Source organism: Otolemur garnettii, unplaced genomic scaffold (genome assembly GCF_000181295.1).
Source record: "Otolemur garnettii isolate 467f Iridium unplaced genomic scaffold, OtoGar3 scaffold00012, whole genome shotgun sequence".
Lineage (NCBI taxonomy): Eukaryota > Metazoa > Chordata > Mammalia > Primates > Galagidae > Otolemur > Otolemur garnettii.
Window position 1 is genome coordinate 17,936,706 of NW_003852407.1, and position 22,728 is coordinate 17,959,433.

At 36.6% G+C, this 22,728-nt stretch overlaps 1 protein-coding gene across 1 annotated transcript in view; it reads right to left on the minus strand.

Moving 5' to 3' along the window:
• The window catches only part of ASXL3 (additional sex combs like 3, transcriptional regulator), a 101,464-nt gene extending 91,575 nt beyond the window's left edge, over positions 1 to 9,889 (minus strand). The window contains exons 1-2 of the mRNA XM_023510248.1: positions 9,781 to 9,889; positions 8,386 to 8,494 (exon numbers count right to left, since the gene is read on the minus strand). Coding sequence (XP_023366016.1) covers positions 8,386 to 8,494; positions 9,781 to 9,858 — 187 coding nt within the window. The 5' untranslated portion in view covers positions 9,859 to 9,889. The remainder of the gene's footprint in view (positions 1 to 8,385; positions 8,495 to 9,780) is intronic.
• Positions 9,890 to 22,728: the final 12,839 nt, after the last annotated feature.

The window sequence follows — 22,728 nt, forward strand, 5'->3', positions numbered from 1 at the left end:
CACTGTAAGTCAACTTAACATGTGTGAGGAAACTCACGCTACCCCAATGTATTATGCTTCGAAAACAACTCAGATGCAAACACGCCCATCAATCTCGGACTAAAACAGACCATAAAATTCACAGTATTTTCTTTGGGTGACATGGATTTATACTTATATAGGCATAAATGATCATGGGTTGTCAACACAGATACATCAAGTGATTCACCTAAATCACTCTTTGATCTGTAAAGCTTAGCTGGTAAAATTTGAACAATTTACTTTCTCAAGTCTGTATGTCTAATTCTTAGTAACTTCAGAAACCGTTCAGAAGTTGAAGAAACACATATAACAACAATTCTGGGCTTGTAAATTCCACAATCAATAACGGGTCATGTTTCCCAGGCTGTACAATTTTTCAACAAACTTAAAATATCTTGGCAAAGCATCTCCTATTTTAAAAGAATGTTTCCTCGGCCAGTTGATTCCAAGAAGGGGACTAGAGCATTGCTACTATCTAAATGCTGTCTAAAGACTCCAATGCTCAGGACTGGAATCAGGCTGCTAAGATTTCTTTCCCACCACTTTTTACAAAATGCTCTCTTCCCAAATAAGTGAATCTCCTCTCTACACTGACCTCCTCCTTAAGTTGACCTAATTTTCGTAGACTGGACATGCACTGCATGTCCACAGCAGTACCGCAGGCCTCGTTCCTTAGGGGACTGCTTCCAGGCTGACCAGCTTGTTACAGTCCCCTGGGTGGTCCCTGCGGAGGTTCTGGTATACTTCTCACCTTACCCCTTAATAAGTCAACATCGATCTTTATCAACTTGAAATAACTCAGTGGTGGCAGAGACTTAACTCTTTCCATGTATCAAAGGTATTTGGTGAATTGAAGGTTATGACTCACCTCAATACTCCCAACTCTTCCATCTCAAAGGAGGAATAAAGACAGGAAACCAGAGGGTGCCTTCCTCCCCTGCTGTCCCCCCTTGCTACTTACCTTTCTCCACCCCCACTTCCCTCGCGCTCCCTCACAGATATCCAAACACATATTCTTCCTTCCCGCTCTGATCCGATTTTCAAAGTATATTTGTACAGCTGCTGGAAGTATGGAAAATGTGTAGAACCATTCTAACTTTTGGTTCTAATATGTGTTAGAAACATAGTAAGCAAGGAAATCACCTAAAGCGGTTCAGTTTCCTGGAATTTATTACGGAATTGTAAGAAATCGTATCGTAACCCACTCTTCATTTGGACAAGCCTCGGGTTCCACTTTGTCAAAGTCTTAAGTTTATAATCAGACGGGATCTGGACTAATGTTGGACAGGAAACAGTACCAATGGCCACAGGCTAGGACGTGCTCCCTGTGGTTTCCAGGCAAGGTGCTAGAACGATTAAAGCCTGGCCTTTAGTGTCACCCACACCTCGGCTCATGACTAAGTTTAAACTAAGTTTATTTCCCCCCGATAAAAAATAAAGTAACAAATAACTCAATATATTTTCAATTATCTAGATTAGAAAACAAATAACTCAATATATTTTCAATTATCTAAATTAGCTCCAGAGGCTAGATTTACGGGTTACACACAGCGGTGTATGGCACTTACATGAATAGGAAGCATACTTGTCCTACACGAGGCAACTGTGGTTTCCAGTAAGATGCAAAGTGAGCAAGGCAAGGAATACTCAAGGAAATAAGCTATTTTCTATTCTTTTAGTGATTCCACAAAGCGATTTTCAGAATGCAACTTCAAAGGCAAGGCCAGGAAATCTAATTTGGGTCACATTAGCTGGATATGTGTGGGTATGTTATTTTGTGAGGTACCTATTCACACTTCACATTATCCCTGCTTTGGTTTAATTACTGGATGAATGTTCTCCTGCCATCTCCTACCCTTTCCCAGAGATTATAATTCTCCCACTGCTTCCTTTAGAATTTGGAATGAGTCATTAGCAAAATTTCCATCTTTCTCCGACCACTCGCTTCATATTGTCACGTACAACTGGCTGTCTCCTGTGAACACCAGCTTCCCTGTTATGTTTCAGGTATGACACCTTCGGCACACTAAGCTGCAGAATGGGAGAGGTGACCACATCCACCTCAGGGTTCCTTCCCCCTCCCTGGCTCCTTTCATGCCTCTAGCATCATAACTCACGTCATCAGACTACACCACCAACTCCTCCTCCTTACTGGACTTAATATCTTTACTTTCCCTCAGTCTGTGGTGATATTTGCTCATAAATATCATACCTTGTCTATGCTAGCTCTATCGTAATTGTCTCTTTCAATATCCACACAAATGGTTCTCTAATATTTTATGCCAGGGTCGCCACCAGCCTTTATAACATCTTTGCACAAGAAAAGGCAATCTTGCCTCCAGGTAGACTCAGCACTAGGTTGGCCAACTGGAGGGGTGCTCAGTTTCAGGCACTGATGGCCCCCTTATCCAGACAATTTTGTAGAGTGCATACATGGCCTAATTACTCATGATATTGTTAGAACTAGCCCTCTTCTTTCCTTTCACATTAGAATATACATTCCTTACTATCACCCTGAACTGAATTCCACGCTTTTCACTCTCGTATAACATATGCTTCCAATTCATTTTCTTTAGAACACCCAACCAGACAGTCCTTCCACACCAATGAGACTTCCTCCTTTACACCAGCCCTTTCACAACTGTGTCTTCACTTGCCTCCACATCCGACTTAAATTCTACAGAAGTACCCCTTAATTACTCCATTTCACACACCCACCAACTCCTTTATCCCTCTCTTAGTTTATCATCCATTTGGCACAACCCCCGCTCTAGTCAATTCTGACTGTACATCTACTCTGCAGTTGTACTGTGGTCCTAAACATGCCTGGAGCAAAAGATACCTCCCTGCTCCATCCCTGCCAGCTGGCCTCATCTTACATCCAGGATTAATAACCCTAGGAGTGCCTTTAAATGATACCAGACTCTCTTACACAAACATTTGATACCTTTTCCTTGCATCTATAAAACTATCTCACCCATCTTCAGCCTCAGCTGACAAACTTGTTTTCTATTTCACTGAGAAAAAAAAGCAACAAGAAGCAAACTTCTATGAGCCCCTCCCTCAAGCACTCACCTACCTTCACTTCTGCTGAAATCCTTTGACTTTTCCTTCTGCCTCCGTTGGAGCACCCGTCTGCACCCTTCCTAATGCCCATTTCTTCTTGGGTTGCACAGGTTCCATTTCTCCTCATCGAATCAAGTACAAGGACACCCCTGTTGCATTATCAACTTCTTCTCAATGAAATTTTCCCATTTTAAACAATTATTATATTTTTCAGTTAATTAAAAAAAAAACTTAGGTTTTTGTAATTTTCTTTATAGAGGACCTTCACCTTTTTTGTTAGGTATATTCCTAGGTATTTCATTTTCTCTGAAGCTACTGTGAAGGGGATTGTGTCCTTAATTAGCTTCTCATCCTGGCTGCTACTGGCGTATATGAAGGCTACTAACTTGTGGACATTGATTTTATATCCTGATACATTACCACACTTTTGATCATTTCCAGGAGTCTTGGGGTTGAGTCCTGGGGGTTCTCTATCATATCATCAGCAAAGAGGTTGAGTTTGACTTCCTCTGCTTCCAACTGGATGCCCTTTATTTCCTTGTCTTGCCTGATTGTATTGGTAGAACTTCCAGCTCTATGTTGAACAGTAGTGGTGACAGAGGACAACCTTGTCTGGTTCCAGTTGTAAGTGGAAAAGCTTTTAGTTTTACTCCATTCAGTAAAATATTAGCTGTGGTTTTTTTGTAGATGGCTTCAATAAGTTTAAGAAATGTGCCACCTATGTCTATATTCTTCAGGGTTTTAATTAAAAAAGGATGTCAAATTTTATTGAATGCTTTTTCTGCATCTATTAAAAGGATCATAGGGTCTTTGTTTTTGCATCTGTTAACCATAAGAAAAAATTAGCAGAAGATATTAACAAACGGAAGAACATGCCATGCTCATGGCTGGGAAGAATCAACATTGTTAAAATGTCTATACTTCCCAAAGCAAGATTGAATGCCATCCACATTAAAATACCAAAACTGTACTTTCAAGACTTGGAAAAATAATTCTTCATTTTGTACAGAAACAGGAAAAAAAAAAACCCATATAGCTGAGGCAATTTTTACCAATAAAAACAAAGCCGGGGGCATCAGACTTTAGGCTGTACTACAAGGCCATAGTAATCAAATAGCAGAGTAATGGCACAAAAACAGAGACATAGACATCTGGAACTGAATAGAAAACCAGGAGATGAAACTAACATCTTATAGCCACCTAATCTTCGATAAACCAAACAAGAACATAGCTGGGGGAAAGAATCACTATTCAATAAACGGTAGGTACTGGGAGACCAGATATCCACATGTAAAAGACTGAAGCTAGAACCACACCTTTCTCCACTCACAAAAAATTGACTTAAGATGGATAAAAGATCTACATCTAAGACATGAACAATAAAAATCCTCAAAGAAAGTATGGAGAAAACACTAGATATCAGCCTGGGGAAAGACATTATGAAGAAGACTTCCATGGCAATTGCAACAACAATAATAAACAAATGGGACTTAATTAAAGTCAATAGCTTCTATACAGCTAAGGAGACAACAATCAAAGCAAAGAGACAACCTACACAATGGGAAAGGATATTTATATTTTATGAATCAGACAAAAGCTTGATAACAAAGATATACAGAGAACTCAAATTAATCAAGATAAAAAGAGCCAATAATCCCTTATATCACTGGGCAAGAGAAATGATAGAACCCTCTCTCAAGAAGATAGATGAATGGCTAACAAGCATATGAAAAAATGCTCACCATCCCTAATTATCAGAGAAATGCAAATCAAAACCACCTTGAGATATCATCTAACCCCAGTGAGAATGGCCCACATCACAAAATCTCAAAATTGCAGATGCTGGTATGGATGTGGAGAAAAGGGAACACTTCTACACTGCTGGTGGGACTGCAAACTAATACAACCTTTTTGGAAGGAAGTAAGAATCCTCAAAGGACTCAATCTAGACCTCCCATTTGATCCTACAATCCCATTACCAGGCATCTACCAAGAAGAAAAAAATTCCTTTTATCTTACGGACATTTGCACTATACTGTTTATCGTAGCTCAGTTTACAATCACCAAAATGTGGAAATGGCCTAAATGCCCACCAACTCAGGAATGAATTAACAAGTTGTAGTACATGCATACCATTCAAAAAGATGCGAGACTTTACCTCCTTTGTATTAACCTGGATGGAAGTGGAACACATTATTCTTAGTAAAAGCATCACAGGAATGGAGAAGCAAGAATCCTATGTACTCAATTCTGATATGAGGACAATTGATTACTTAGTACCTGGTGGGGGTGGGGAAAGAGTGGTGCAGGGAGAGGGAAGGAGGAAGGGCGTGGGAAGTCATGGGTGTGACACACCTCATGGGGCTGGGTCACAATTACAAGGGGGACTTTGCCTGACAAGTGCAATCAGTGTGACATGGTTCTTTGTACCGTCAATGAATCCCCAACAATTAAAAAAAACCAAAACTGTCTCTTTATTCTTTCCCTTCTAGCTATTTTTTCATTTCATGTTTCTCCTTTACTTTAAAATTCCTTGAAAGAATTGTCTATACTTGTGGTTTCTAGTTTCTCTCCTCCTATTCTCTTGGACCTACTTTATTCAAGCTGTGATATTATAATTTCACAAAAATTGCCATTATCAAATGATCAACACCCTCAAACGGGTAAGTCTACTGCTAACTACTTAATCTTTGTCATAACTTCACTTATCAAAACCCTTAGCACATTTGAGTCACTTCATCCCCAGAAACTCCTTCTTCACCTGGTATCCAGGATAGAAAAACATGTCCATTGGTTCCCATTTCATCTACTGTTTTCTACAATCTCTCCAACCTCTTAAAATTCAAGTGCCCCTGAGTTCAGTCTTTGGGTCTCTTCTGTTTTCTAATGTCCTTCAGCTCCTTGGTGATCTCATCCAGTTTCATGCCTTTAAATATCATATATAAACTGTACATGTCCAGCAAGTTTTTTCCCATAAACTTCAGACAGTTAAGTTCAATTACTTACCATTTCTTCCTGGAAGCTGAAAAAGAATCTCATGCTCAGTATGTTCAAAAACTTAATTCCTTCTTGGTGTGTGCCACACCTTTGGGGGGCAAGACACGATTGTAAGAGGGACTTTACCTAACAAATGCAATCAGTTTCTTGTACCCTCAATGAAGCTCCAACAACAACAACAACAAAACAATAAAAATTAAAAAAATACTTAATTCCTGATTAACAACCTCTTATCACAAGCTGTTGCTCTTACCTATTCTTCCCTTCAGGTAAGGGCAATGCTATTCTTCTGCTTACTCACACTCAAACTTTGGACTTACCCCCAACTCTGCTCTTCACCTCAAATCCACATCTACATGCCAGCAGCCTCTGCTGGATCCACCTTCAAATATACCCAGAATCCAGTCACCTTTCATCACATTCACTTCCACTCCATTCCCTCAAATCACCATCACCTCTCTCCAAATTATGACAGCAGCATTCTAACTGGTCTGCCTGTTTTTGTTCTCATTCTCACATTTTTCTTACCCTTACTGGTCCTCCTAAAACTTATGTGAGGTCATTGTTCTCTCTAGCTCAAACTGCAATAGTTTAATATCTTGCTCAAAACAAAAAGCCAGTATTAACTTCATGACTTCTCTGGTTTTGTACACTCTGGCCTCACAGCTACCCAGCCTCTTTTTGTTTCTGGAACATTCCAGGCACCTCTCCTGCTTCCAGGCCTTTGCTATTGTTGTTCCCTCCATTTAGAACTCTCTCCCCTTAAATGCCTCTCACTCCCCTCAGGTCTTTTCCCAAACACAGTTCTCTCCCCTACTCTTCTGCTTTCTTTTATTTTGCCCCATATCACTTGTCACCACTGAATAGGCTGTATGTTTTGCATATTTATTTTTCTTATTGTCTTATGTTCTCAAGGAACATAAGTTTCATGAGAGATTTGTTTTTGTTTTTATTGCTGCAATTTCAATGTCAAAAACAAAAACGGTACTTAGCACATACTAGAAGCTCAGTATACACAGATTGAGAGAGCACACGAGCGCTCCAGGAAGCAAGGAGTAAATCGACAGGAGTGACCACAATGAGATTCTGCTTCATCCACTGACAGGGAAGAGGATGCCCCACTTACCAGCCCTTCTAGAAAGCCAGAAATGGCTGTGCATTTCTGCCTTGTGGTCTTTCTAACCACAGGGCATGCCAAAATCCGTACATTACCATAACAATGGGAGCTGAATTTTTAGAAGTTATAGGAATAGGGACACTGAGTCAAACTGAAGTTGGTAAAAGCAGGCTATAAAGGAGTCTGAAGTCATTTTACTAAGACAAAAATTTTGTGTTTCCAGTACTAAATTCACAGCCTCTGCTGAAAGCCCAGATAGAAACTGAAGCACCACCAGTCTTCTGGGGCCCATCCAAAAACACACAGAGCAGAGGGCGTGAGTGTTCAGTCTGCATGTGGAGGGGTAAAGAGGGACTCCCATGGCCAGAATAAAATGGATGGCTTTGCCTTATTCCTGAAATACAATATTTCTGCAAGGATCCTTTAAGGTTTGTTTATTTGAAGATAATTTACTGATTCCTGTGAGTCCACTCTGAGAGACTTTAATTATACGGTTTTCCTCCCAAATCATGGTCTGGGTCCATTTGTGGGACCAGTGGGTGGAGCAGAAGGCACAGCAGCTATTGCAAGATGCAGATTTGTCAAAATTACAGAACAGAATTGCACATACCAACAGAATCATAATATAATTGTCGTGAGAAAGATAAAAATAGATTCACATGGACAGCATTCAAAGGTGGAAAATGCCCCCTTAAAACTCTGGAAGGGTCACTTACTTTTTAAAAGTCTTTTAGAAAGAAAATCTCTTATTTGCCCCTGCTTTCACAGTGAGGAAGGATAACATTAAGCTTAATCTACAAAGGACAAACCAAGGAACAACACTGTATAATGCCTGGGATCACAGGAAAAATCAGCACAATCGGAAATAAAACACTGCATACTCCGTCCTCCCATAAGAATAAACTACTCGAGACGCCTCCAGAGTAACCCTCTCACCAGGCTGGAAAAATATACGGATGCTGGTAATATTCAAGAAAATTATTTGGGAAAATACATACTGTTAAAAAAAAAAAGAAAGCAAAAACCATATACTTTTCTTAGATGCTAACCTATCTGAGTCAAAACTGATAGTGAATCTTAGTAAGTAGTTAGAAGAGAACCACATCTGTACTGGTGGGGAATGTAATTAGTGAACTGTCAGCATTCCACGTAACTTTTAAGAGAACAGGGCTCATCACACTCACCTCCGTTTTCCTCTCCATTGGCGTTTGCGTCGGCCATTTCTGTACCATCCAATTCAGACTCACAGACTAAATCCAATGTGCCATCCACTGGGCATGACGACTCCTCTTTCTATATTATTTTCAAAAATGGTGGTTTATGGCGACATATTAGCAACTAAAAACATTCAAAATATTTTCCGTGTCCTAAAGTATTATCACAGTTATTTATAATTCAGAATTTCAAAACTGATTTAATTTTTAATGTAAAATCACTGTTTGAAAAAAAGAAAACTTGGAAAAGCACATATCCACTGTTGTTTATCTGGAAAAACCTTTTTAAATCAATAGCAAAACAAAGTTTCTTTTTGCCATGTGTCTTTTGTGGTTTTCTTTTCTTCAGTACTACATCCGTTCTTACATGAAGAAACGGCTTAACAACTCAGAATTTCAATCAGTAACAAACACAGAAGCAGCTACAAAAAGCACCTGAAAAAAAATTCAAGTTTTTTTTTTTTTATTAACTTGTGTTATTTTCTAAAACACACACTAGGACAAGAGCCTGAAGCTCAATAACCGAGGAAGAATCCCGGCCCCCCTTGCCAGGTATTAACTATTGGCATTTAGAAGAATCTCAAAGGTAATTCGTGAACTCTATTAAATATAATCTACCATTAGTAAAGCAGTGACTTATTTCTAGTTTATGAGAAATAATTCACCGAATTTGCTTATTCCAAGTTACACGGCCAACTGTGGGTCAGAAGCATTTGTCCTTTGGAATTCTGCTCTTGAGATGGCATTTTCCATTCTAGATAGATAAGGGGAATGCCATTAAAAATATATATACTTGGACCCCTTACATTTACTGGAAATGAAAAAAATAATTAAAACAGTTATCTAAAGTTTTCACTTTTATTTCTCTATTGTTCTCAAGTGTTCATTATTAATTAAGCTTTCGTGAGATGACCAATTTGTTTTAAAATTACATATTTGATTTAAATCAGTACATTTGCTAGGAGGATGAATAAATACCTTATTTATATAAAAGATAGGGAGGTTTATGGGGTCAATCCTGTGTATTTGCTGATGGTCAGTAAGCCAAGAGTTTATGGCAACTGTGATCATGTTAAACTCCTGGCCAAAGACACACAACCCTCCTCTCCATAAATTTTAAAGAATCAAGACTTTTAAGAAAGCCACAACTATTTTCCATTACAATATGTATGGAGTAAATCCATAGATATTCTTTCTTCACGGAAAAATGTCATTGTTTATTCTGAATATAAAATCATTTTTAAGACATCTGAAAATATTGAGAAGGCACTCTTCCTCCAAATTTCCTTTTATTTACCTTCACATGTCTGAAAACAATGCACGATACATAATAACAGGCATAATATGCAGAACGTTCCAACTTACTTTGAGAGCATAGAGGCCTGACTTTCCAGGGATTTTGAAGAATGTTCCATCCCCTATTCGAGTGTTAGTGTGAAGCATTGCATTCAGACAGGCTAATGGAGAGGTTCCACTAGAAAATAAAAAGTGTGCAAAAATAAAGCAGTGTGAGGTACAGCTCCTACAGCAAAACTGTTTTCTGAGTCTCTAGTTCAAAAAAAAAAAAAAGACCTTCGTGCATGCCTTTTTAAAATATCCTCCCAACCTCGAAAACATCTACATTACAATAAAGGGCCAGTCCAGTTCCACCAAAGTTAATCAGATGCATCTGTTTTACAGGCTTGAGGCAAAAGTCTCCTGAATTGAAATTATGCTTTTATTCATAAAGCAACCAATACTATATTTTAAAGAAACCAAAACCCAAACATGTATGTGGTGTTACTTTATATAAATAACATCATGAAGCTTCGTATTTAAATATTACAGACAACTTGATGGTTGCACTTGAATGATCAAAAAAAAAAAAAAATTCAAGTTCAAGGGCAGCTCCATCCCATAGGCTGAAAAGCAACAAAAGAATAATAAACTAGGGAAGAGCTGATTTGAAATTATAAGTATTTAAGTTGCCCACAGGACTGCATTGCTTACATGGCCAAGTAAGAATATATATCTGTATTTATATCTCTGATACAGCCCCTACAAGGACATCCTATCTCAGTTAGATATGTCAAATAAAGAAATATGGGTTTGGGAATTCTGCCCAGCTAATAATCATATTCTGTAGCAAATATGCTAGTGGCTGAACTATGAATCACTTTTTAAAGAAATCAAACAGCATTAAACTAATGATTAAAAACATTAATGCGCATATGTATAAACATTATGGAATGGGTTCATGTATTTGGAAAGACGTTTGTGAAATACATAATATATATGCAAACATACTTTTTGTGATTTGGTTGAACTAATTTTTAGCAAGCTAGGATTAAGATCTGCAATGAGGCTTTCATTTAACGATATTTTCATATATAATTTACCTTCCTAATATGCCAAAAATTAATATTTGGTCAAACCAATTTTTATTGGAAGCCCGATGACTCTTCAAAATTACGGCTATTTAGTTCAAAATATTCTGGAACAAATAGAGCCTTTACAATATTAAGCTTTCAAATTTTGAATGTCGGCAATAAAGGCATAAGTTGTGCTATTAAAAGTTTTCTTAAAACCAAGATTATCCAATCTCTTACTAACTAGGGAAATTCACCACTGAGACAAAATTGTCATTCAAATTTGCTGAATTGCCAGAACACTCTTACTAGCAAGTCTGCACATATGTATCATGGTTACAAAGGTTTATGAAGTATTCTAATACAAGTGCCCTTTATTATTTTAGGAAGCAGCTTCTCTTTGCTAACACATAAATATGATTCCATTGGGTTTGACAGGAAACAGGAGTTCCTAATATAAATTTGGTCACAGAACAATGCAGTTGTAACACTAAAGTGCACAAGGTAATAATGCTGTGTGCTTATGTAATATCTTTCTTCATGAAGTGCCTACAAGCTTACAGACCTCATTTCATTATTTTTCTGCACAAAAGATTGTTGCTTATATTTAAAGTGGGCCTAGGCATAAAGTAAAATATATTCATCTCTCCAGAAATGTCTCTCCATGAATAAATTCCAGATAAATAATGCAATCCATGTTTTACTGAACACTGCAAATGTATATATTTCACATTATGCTCTTCAGACAAAAGCCCAGAACATTTGAAGCTGGGAATGATTATGCCAGATTTTGGAGTTTTAATTTAGTGAAACTGTCAGAAATATAGACTTTTCATAGAGACTTGGCAAGAAGATGTTAACACCACAAGTAAAATAGAATCTAATACATAAAAATGCCATAATGTAGACTTTGAAAAATATAACTTCATAAAATTGTCCACCTAACATGAAACCTCACAATATTCTTTCTGCTCTCAACAACTATAGGTCCCCAAATGCCCACAATTCTAAGAGATCAGATTTTGAATACTAAAGCATAGTACAGATTTAAAGTCAACTAAAAACTACTGAACAAATATAACATCACCGTAATTCACATTTCACAAGGTACAGTAAATTGAAGATAATTACAGAAGATCAATTGGCTATTAAATAACAATTTAATGCTATCACTGCTGCAAGCATGTGTGATAAGCACCCAGTTTCGTACAAAGAACTTTATTAAGCATGATTGTTATTAAATTATACTGTTTATTAACTTAATAAAAACAGTATTTATTATAAAATATTAAAATATATAATTCACCAGCATATTACATCTCCAAAAGTATCAACAAAGACTGTAATGTCTAATATTTTTCAAAGCAAACATAATGTTTATTTTATTTAAAATTTATACAAGAGTTTCATTTTAGAAAAATTAGGAAATATTTGACAATCAAATGCAAATGTCATACCTTAAGTCAACCAATCATTAGTCACTTAATTATATCACTTACATTTCTTCATGAAAAAAAAATTATGAAGAATTTTTTTTATTAAATCTATTTTATTTAAAAACAAACATTAGCATCAAAAGACATAAATGCTTAGTAAAAGGTAACTGATTCATCCGATGCAAAATATACATAAGAAAATGCATTTTTAAAATCTGTTATATGATTTATTTGCCATTACTGCTATTAGTCTCATCAATTCCATGAAATTGCTATCATTATTATTATTAGTTACATCAATTCCATGAACTCTCAGGCTACTTTTCTTAATGAAATTGACCAGGAATAAATAAAAGTGTGATTTACATATTTCTATATTCAGAAAATACAGGATTACAATACGCACTGTATATTTATGTACACACACATCACACAGGTACATAGCTCTTAAACATAATGATTAACTGTGCTCGTGACAGACGAGGCAGACATGGTCTACGCGTCTCTATTTCTAGACGGCACAAATACCTGGGTAACATTTCCTACTTATAATTGATTCCAAAAAAACCCTTTCTTTCCACAGTTAATACAAAGGTTAATCACCTGTCAGATTTTAAAAAGTTAAAAATTCTGTCCCAGAATATAGATGAAGCAATAAAACATCAATGTTTTCATTAAACAATCTCTAAAATTTCAAAAGTTACTTACTTTCTAAGACGATGAATGGGAGAAACCATGATATTCCGATGTATAAAAGGGAAACAAAAAGAAAGGAAGAAAAGAAAGTTAGTTTCCAACTTAAACACAAGTCTTTATCTTGCTATTCCCGTAAATAAGACAATGTACAAGAAACCCACCAAAGTCAGGTATTTGGCTGCTACGGGAGTTTGAGAGGAAAGAACCAGGGTGCTGGGTGAGAAATGACCTCAGCTTTCTACTCTCATATTTCTACAAAGTTTCATTTTGTTCACAATTCACATTGCCAGATAATAAATAGAACCATAAACAAACAGGCAGGACAATATTTGCCCCCACGTCTTCCCCTTTTTCCATCTCTAATAATTGGGCCCTTCCCTACACACCTGCCAGGGGCTGTAAACAGCTTATTCTACTTGTTTGTTTTCTTCCCTAGAATGTAGGACTGTGGAACCCTTCTGGTTTGTTTTCATTTCCCACAGCCCCTGAAGCAGAACAGGGGTGGAATTTGGAGGCAGGGGAGCAGGCATAATTTAAACCGTCTAGACATCAAAGAACCCCCAGAGACGCTTTACAGAGCCCAGTGCTCTGTGAAATACTGAAAAACCATTGCTTTGTATTATCAAATTGCGGATAGGACATATAAAATGTTACTAATAGTCAATACTTAGTGAGCGGAATGGATAGCCTATTTAAATAATTTTAAAAACCAGGGAGCATACCTGGGGCGTGCGATGGGAAGACTATTTATAGACATGACAAAGGAAATATAATTAGGGGCATCTGTTTCTTTATATTAAAATAGTCCCTATCATTAGTAACAATTTTAGATGGAACTGGTTTCCTGTAAATAGTTTTAAATATCATTTTTAAACCATGGGAATATGAAAAAAATTAATCCTGCACCACATACGTCTACAAACTCTACAAATTCAACAAGGAATTATTTAGTGCCATTACTAGACACTTACTGTGCTAAGTCCTATTGACATAAATTAATATAAACAATTATGTGTCCATCCTTCTTGTAAAAGAGAATAATAGCTTCCTTCAAGAACTGCAATTGTTTGTTGTTTTGAGAAAATATCTTAATTACAAAGAATATGTTTTCAGGAGTGGGCTTATTGGTGCAAGTAACATTTTAGTTCTTGATACAAGATCTTTGCGCTCACTTTGCAAAAATTAGATTATTGTCAATTAGGAGGTGTGCACTGAACTCTGTATGTGTTATGCTTCACCAAAAGAAGGTTCTAAAATGTACCTGTAGATTTATCTGTTTACTTCTATATTTAATGAGCACGTTTCTAGTAGTGTAGAAGAATCCACCATTTTTACCAATGAGTAAGGGTGACTCTTAAATACACAGAGTAACACAGTGCACATCAGTTCACAAGCCAGTAACTCAGAAGACTAAAAACTACTATAGAAAAATCAAGGTCAAACTAAGTTTTTACTCTTGAAAAATATTACTGCTGGTAAAAACTAAAACGACTGAAAATAAAACCTTAAAAACTAGTCCTTTACATATGTTTTCTGAATTATACGTGTGTGTGTGACATATTATGTATTTATATGTTACCTAAAAATTCCAGCACAAAAAAATGAGTCACTATAACCTGAAATTTGGATTGATGAACAGTGCTCCAAACTTTATGGTCATTCAAAGAAGATCACTAATGAAAGATCTGAATGAGCCTGACAACACGCTAGGAATATGGGTTTTTAATGAACACCGACATCTGAGGAGTAACGAAGACACGAGTTTAGAGACATACAAATAAATAAAAAGAACCCATCAGCTCAAATCAGAGAGGGGTAATATATAAAGGGAAGATGCTGTATGAATTTCTATGTGACGATGTCTATGTGGTTTTCAATATTCGATGTTCCTCTAAAAGTAAAGATAAAAATGTAATCCTGGGACTCTTATCAGGTAGGAATATGGGGCAATAAAAATGTATCAAATAATGTATGTTATGTAATTATTCTCACATTTAGATAAAGAATTTTAGACTCCAAACCTCAACATGTGTCTTTGATTACAGGCCTGGAGTATGTATAAAAGATATTCTTCTTAGAATATGAGCAGACATTTAAACGTAGACCTTTTACCAACTTTATAGATACTACTAGACAGACGATAGTGATTCATACGACTATACTCGCCAACTGGCCTTTGTTTTAGGAGATGGAAATTCCAAAACATTAATACAATGATAAAAGTTTCCTTAGTATTATTTTAAAATCAGATCTGTAAGGAAATTGGGAAATAAATGTATAAACTAAAACATGTAATCTATATTATAATTTCTAAAGGCCTTCAACTAAACTAAGAGGTGATTTGGTTCTTTTATTGGAGGATCCAGTATGGAGCATGCCACATGGAGAACTAAATGCTGGCCAGGGCTCCTCTACAACCGTGCACATCATGACACCTGGAATGACCACTCTACACTGCAGCAGGTGGTAGAATACCCTGAATAAGACTGTGGGCTCTGGGGCCAGTCACCTGAGTTCAACTGGGGCTGGAAAATTTACTCGGGTCTTCACACTGGACTTAACCTAAGTCTCAGGTTTCTCAGCTACAAAGTGTGAATTCTAAACGTCACTGTGTCATACAGGAGCATTCTGAAGATTAAAGAGGTAAAATATATAAAGCATTGAGAACTATGTCGGGCATGTTCTAAGGCTTCCAAAGTCATGAGCCTTTCTGATTATTACAACTACCACCATGACTCAAAGTAACACCTAGAGGTAAAAAAGGATGGCAAATGGAAGGACACCAAATATCTTACGGCTCGGTTAGAGAGCTGCTTCAGGTAAGATTTTGTTTAACTTGTAATGTACATAAGGACACAGGCATGTGTACAAGCCTAGTCCATAGGTTTTACACATGGATAGTACCGAAAATAAATGATGATTTAGTCAGTAAGGGTAGAGGGAGAAGAATGATAGCACATTATAGTTACCATTTACTGCACGTCTATCATGAGCCTGGCCTTTCCCAGCCACCATAAAATCTCAGCTTGATTCCCAGTTTCACAGATGGGACTGAGACTCACAGATTAAGAATCTGAAATGACGTCAAAGAATAACGAGGTGACACAGCTGAGATCCAAACTGATTCTGATTCCAAAGCCAGCGCTCTTTCCAGCACCTACATTCTCTCTCCAGAGAATCATGTCCTCCACTTCACCTACCTAGAACAGCACCGGCGAAACATGAGCACTTGAAGGAAACACATGGGAAGAGTCAGATGATGCTACATGAAAAGCTGGCTGGCTCCGTCTCCACAGGAGGTGAGGGAGTTAGCTCACCTTCAAGTGAGGACAGCAGTGACTTACTGCCCCCAGGTAGATTTCTAATGTTACAAATAAAGACCTGGGCTGCTGAAGATGACACTGTTGGTTATTTTCCTCAGGTTATGCTGCTCAGGAAAACTAAGGAAGAAGGAACTTAGAGAAAAATATGGTAGAGAATTCAGGTCCGTAACTGAGATGCCTTTTCATAGAATTGGATCATTAAGGAAAAACATAATCCATTCACTGAACAAACATTTATTCAGCACAATATATATGTCAAGCTAAGCTTGAAACAAATTTGCACTCTGACAGGGCTTTCCACATGATAGAAATGGTGGCTGAACGGAACTGAATTTTCTGAATACATATGAAATGACAGCGGACTCAGTAGAAAGGCGGCCTTGAGGCATGTTACAGACAAGAGGAAAACCATTTGAAATCTAAATGTTATCCTCGGTTTACTGCAAGGGGATCCCTGAGATGTGATCATGTGTGGATGTGCCAACCCATCAGCTCTTATGCAGAGGCAGTCAGCCTACGGTCACTTGGGTTGCCGTGGCTGTTCAGGACTTGATACTATTTCCCCACCTCTGAAAACCCAGAGACAATTTCTAATTAGGCCAAAAATATATCTTCCCCCCAAAATGGAAATTTCATATATTAAGAACAAGTATGTAATTAAATCTGGTACAAGTTAGTTTCATAGTAAAATGTTAATTCCTACATCTGATTTGTTTCTCATGCTCTCCCACCGCATTAGAAACGGTTAATACCATATATTTCTAAATCTTTTCTATGGACTACTAGTCACAAAAAAATTGTCAAATGTTAAATGCCAATTCACCAAATGTGTTAACTACATGTATTCTAAAATCTCTGGAAAAATCCTGCTTAATCTACTTTTCCTAACAATATACAAAGTGGTCATAAAGTTTGTGTGCAATTTAAAATAGTATCCAAATAAAATTTCACACAAACTTTATGGACACCCTAAATAATATTATTATTTAATAATAATAATAAAAATCTTATCCACAATAATATTTGGCAAAATCTCCTATTAAGATATGTTCAAAAATATACTTGGGGAAATTCTGTGTTTATATAATGAGAATCACTAGGAAAAAAAGTATTTGGAAGTCATCATTACCAGGGATGCTTAATTTTAATAGCCAAACCTTAAATTTATTTTTTTAATATTTTAAAGAGAATATTTTAAAGGTATGCACAATATTTTTCTGTGGAAAAATAATAAAATATAATGATTTTTTCATTGTGTGGATGTATAAAATTGGAAATGATATCCAGATAGGTTAAACAGCATTGGAAAATTTATAAACAGTATACCTATATATTTGAACATACTGTATGTTTAATATAATTTGAGCATCTTCAATCCAAAACTCCAAAATCTGAAATGCTCCAAGATCCAAACCTTTTGAATGCTCAAAAGGAAATGATGAACAAAGGAAATACTTAGTGGAACATTCTGGATCTCAAATTTTTGGATTTCAGGTGCTCAAAGTCCACATACTCCAAAAACATCTGAAATGTGAAATCTGAAACACTTCTGGACCCAAGCACTTTGAATAAGGGGTACTCAGCCTGTATCACACATGTATTACCTGACCAATGACACAGCACACACAGAAATCACCTTACTCGGCTCCCCCATGGAGTTCCCCCTCCTGCTTCCTGCTCACTCAAGATGAGTACAACCTTCCCCCTTCCCACTTGGGACTGAAGCATTTCTCAGACTGTTCCATTCTGCCTCCACAAAGCCTCAACAGCATTCATCTCTCCATCTGCATTCTGAGTATCTTTTAAAGAATTGACATAGAAATAGAGGAAAGCAACCTAAACTATTTTCAGTAGGAACATCAGTTGTACGGACATAAAGAAGATTAGCTGGTGCTTGTCTCTGCCTCTGCAAGAACAGACCCTACTGAGAATAAAGCTGACCAGGGAAAAGCAGAGCACAAACATGGAAAGAAAAGAGGGAGAGAGGTGATGATATCACTTGAACTTCTCCATTATCTGTCATGTTGAAGACCGACCAAGTGGATGTCTAAGTTGAATAAGCCACTGAATCCTCTGCTCATGTTATTTTTGGCACCTGACTACTAAAGAACCTAAATGATTTTATTTCTGGAGCCCTCAAGTTCCTCATTAATAAGATGATGACTTTAAAATAGGTTTGATTTGAGGTTCTGATGATCCCTTTCTTATAAAGGGTTTAAGGGCAATTAGTAATAGTTTGTTCACTTTCTGAAGTTCATTCTAATCAGGCTGCTTGCCTATGTGCCTTCCTTACCTTTAATGCTGTTTGGTCTCCTCTCTTCCTATTCACTGGTCAAGATTCCATTGCCTTCACTTCCTAAATGCATGAATTACCCCTCCAGTCCACAGGGCCCCTCTCTGCACCCCTGTAGGCATCACAGCCTATGCTACTGATGCAGCATCCAGCTCTGGGCAGTCTACATCCCACGACTTGATGGCAACCAGGCCCTTGAGGACTCTGACTTTATTAATGTTTCCTTGAATTCCCCTCATAGAGCCACGCTAAACTCAAATACTCAGAAAACACTGAGGGGCTTGTTAAAAGCTAACTTTTCACAATTTTAAGAACACAGCACAGTTTAAAGCCTGACAATTCCAAGTACTGGCAGAGGATGTCCAGAAGTGGGAATTATGAAACACTCTAGGTGAGAATATACATTGATACAACTAATTTAGAAATATATTGGGCAACATCTAGTTTTAGGTTTCTGTTTTTTTTTTTTAAACACTGCTTACTCTAGAGATTAGCAATCTCACTTTTTCAGTACAGACTCTAGAAAATCTCACATAGAGTTTCTTAATATCTCTTTCACAAAGGATATTATTTTTAAAGAAAAATACTATAAGTAACATAAATGTTTAATAGCTTATAGCTAAAGATGTAGATATCCTTTTACCTGCAGATCCACAGTAAAAGTATAAAATTCTGAATTGCAATACTACACAGTAAATCTGTGACACTAACTGCCCCTGAAAAGAGAGAGAAAGAAACAAAAAGAACTCCCACTTTTTGCCAGACATTATTTAAAAGAAATCTGAAGCAACTATGACGTCATGCCTACAGCTGTTAATCCTGGCTTAGGTTTTTTAGTGGACGTGTTCTTTGCTATATTTTCAAAATTTTTCAAAAGAGAAAAAAAATACATTATTGTTGTTATGCTTTTACCCACAATTTGGCTTCTAAATCCTATTCTCCTTTCTTATGTTTATGTTCAAATTTTTTTATGCCAGCAAATAAATACAATGACATGGAAAGTATAAAGGTACATCATTATATCCCGTTAACATATTATAAATGTTCCTCTTAACTTCCCTTAATCCCATCTGTTGCTTAAGACATAATGATTACTAAAGATCTACTATGCTTTCTTCCAGATCTTTTATATTCAACCCTATGGTTTCGTATTTTTAATTTATTTTCAGTACAAATAGGAACATTTTCCTCTTTATACAATTCTGAATGCTTTTAATATTCATGTAATGATCTTAAGAGTCTATAAAATATACTACATAATAATTTAAGTATTTCCTTATTACAAAACTCTTGGTTTGCATCTAATTTTATACATTAAAATAGTTTTGCAATAAAAAGTCTTGTATATAGTTCTCCTCAAATATGTACAACTGTCTGTCTAAAATAGATTTTTAAAAGTGAACTTTTATTTTGAAGAATGCTTTGAAAATTCTGATAGCTACTTTCACATTACCTTCCAATGAGATTAACAAGTCAATGATGTAATAATCTTTAAAATTTTGGTAATATCATCAATGATGACAGAGAAAGGCCATTCCTGGTAAAGGGAGCAGCAGGAAGATCAGATGGAAACCGCACGTGGTGTGCAGGAACACGACTGTATGGCATTTCCAGGGCAGTAGGTAGGAGGGAGACCAGGGTGCAAATCAGATTCAGAGGGAAGGAATATATTCCATGGTACGTGACATTTAGTGTCACGGCTTAAATGCCACAGCAAGGAGCTACACTTCACATAGGAGACGCTGGAGAGGCCAGAGGGTTGCAATGGGCAGCACACTCGTTTCTTTGTTAGTACAGGATAGATTTAAACCTAGATACCTAGAAGTAGATGGAACCATTAGAAGACTATAGTGTCAGCCTGCAAGAAAGATGGAACAAGCCTCATCAGAGCAATGATGGTGGGCAGAGATGTGGGGAAAGTGTCAGGAAATGTACAGTAAGACCGAAAACAAAATAAATTAAGACAATGACAGTGCCGAGATATGTAATATAAGCTGGAGGAAAAAGGAGTTGGGAGTTGCTTCAAGGAATAAAGGTGAATGGTGGTATAATTACATCAAATCACAGTGGGTTTGGGAATATGATGAACTTATTGAGGTTAATTCCAAACTTACCGAGGTGTGCATCCCAAATCCACATACACACATGCACCACAGAGTTCAGGATGGAATGTGAGGTCAACACTGGCAACGATCAGTATAGAGATGGCATTTAGAATGGTAACAACTGATGGGCCCAGTTGTAGAGAAATAGAAGAGAAAAATGACTGACTTGAGTTTAGTATACTGAAAACTTGAGAAAACTACACGAGAGAATACTCTTGAGACCGAAGAAAGGAAAAAAATTCCTATACGGACTTTATGGCAATGTTATGATGTGTATTCTAAAATCAACATACGATTGTGGAGAGGCCAGAATAGATCTCTGTGTTGGTAGGGAGGCATAACCTGAAAATAGATAGTTATCTGGAAGATCTTCCCCACAGGAACTCTTTCTTTAAATACAGCCTTGTTTATTTTAAGATGATATAAAATAATACTACTGAATATCTGTCAATGGAAGGGAAGATGAGGGGAAAACCCTCAAAATCTCAACTCCTTAAAAGAACTCTGAACACTTTGTCAACTTTCTTCTTGGCTATATTTCTGGGTTTATTTTTCACTATATTAAAGTTATTAACTTACCTAAATGCTGAATAACACTATTTCATTTCATATGATATCCTTTCTCATCATGCCACGTAACTATCATAAACATATCCAATGGTAAAAAATATGCTTTACCCCTCACTGCATATTCAAATTTTGGGGAAAATTTTTTAAAAATTCAAGTGTCAGGGCCAACTCTACCCGTAGTAAATAAAAATCTCTGGGCCTCAATCATCAGCCTTTTCTTAAAACTTTCCAAATAATTCTAATATGCACGGATATCCCCAGTGAACATTTACCTAGCACAGATGTGAATATCTTAGCACATATAATATCTTTTTCTTATAATCAAGAATACTCTTTTGGACAGGTTTGCAGAAGTAGCATTATTAACAAGATAAATGTTATTTAATAACTTTTGAGAATAATGCAACCTGGCTATGCAATGAGTTTTTTGGGTTTGTACTCTCCTAAGTAGTGTCGAACCAGGAAGTATCACCTTGAGTCAGGGTGAAGTGCACAGACCGATTAACTTATTAGGTAAACTAAAAACGATCCCCAATGAATGATTATTAGTTAAGACCAAATCCTTGCTTAATCCTTAGTTTTATTCCCTAGAGCTCCTCTGACATACACGTCCTTTGGCTATGATGCTAGGAGGCCATTATGTTTCCTACTATTTCAATTGTATCTTTAAATAATACATGTAATATGTAAACTAAAAATATTTTTGCCATGGGTTAACTGTTACTCAATATTTGGTTTGCAGGCAGCAGGCATACCAAATATTATAGAATCAATTCTTTTCTCTGTGATTTATTTCACAGCTTCTAACTGTGAAAAGTTATTTCCCTGTCAAGGGTGGGTTTAAGTGTTAGACTTAAATGTTTCCTAATATTTTTCCAATGATAGGACTTTTCATATGTAAATTGTCAATCATGTCTCTATCTTCCTCAACATAAAACACCACTAGCACACTCCATATTCAAGAAACATCTATTCTTTGTAATGGCTGTCTATGGTTTAGAAAGACGAACAGAGTTCCCTTGCCCATTACTTCATTTTTGATTTATCCTCTTACCCTTCTCTGCAAAAGCCTCTGGTACCTCTCATCTGAAATTCCTCCATCAGCAGAATGTCAAAGGAATTCAGCTCTGAGTTTTGCTGGTTATGGAAAAGTCTTACCTTTAAATGTTTGATAAAGGAAATGTCTAAAAATAACTAAACTGACCACTACTGTTGAGATTGGCATTTATATTACAAGACAAATGCCAATTTAATTTGGCTTTTCTCTCTTCTCTGTCCTCCCCTTCCTCCACCTATGTTCTGAAGAGAACTTTGTTCAGCAGAAGTCTTCTACTTTGATTCAAGTGTTATATTTTAATAAACATAGCTTTCTAGAGAATAAAAAAATATGTATAGCTTTTTGCTATATAATATGATTTTGGAAAATTCATCCATTATAGTTATTTAGGAAGGTGTAAGATATATCTGTAAATCCTAGAGGTAATTTTTTTTTTTTTTTTGGCAGTTTTTATACATGCAGAATCAGTGAACTTGACTCTCAAA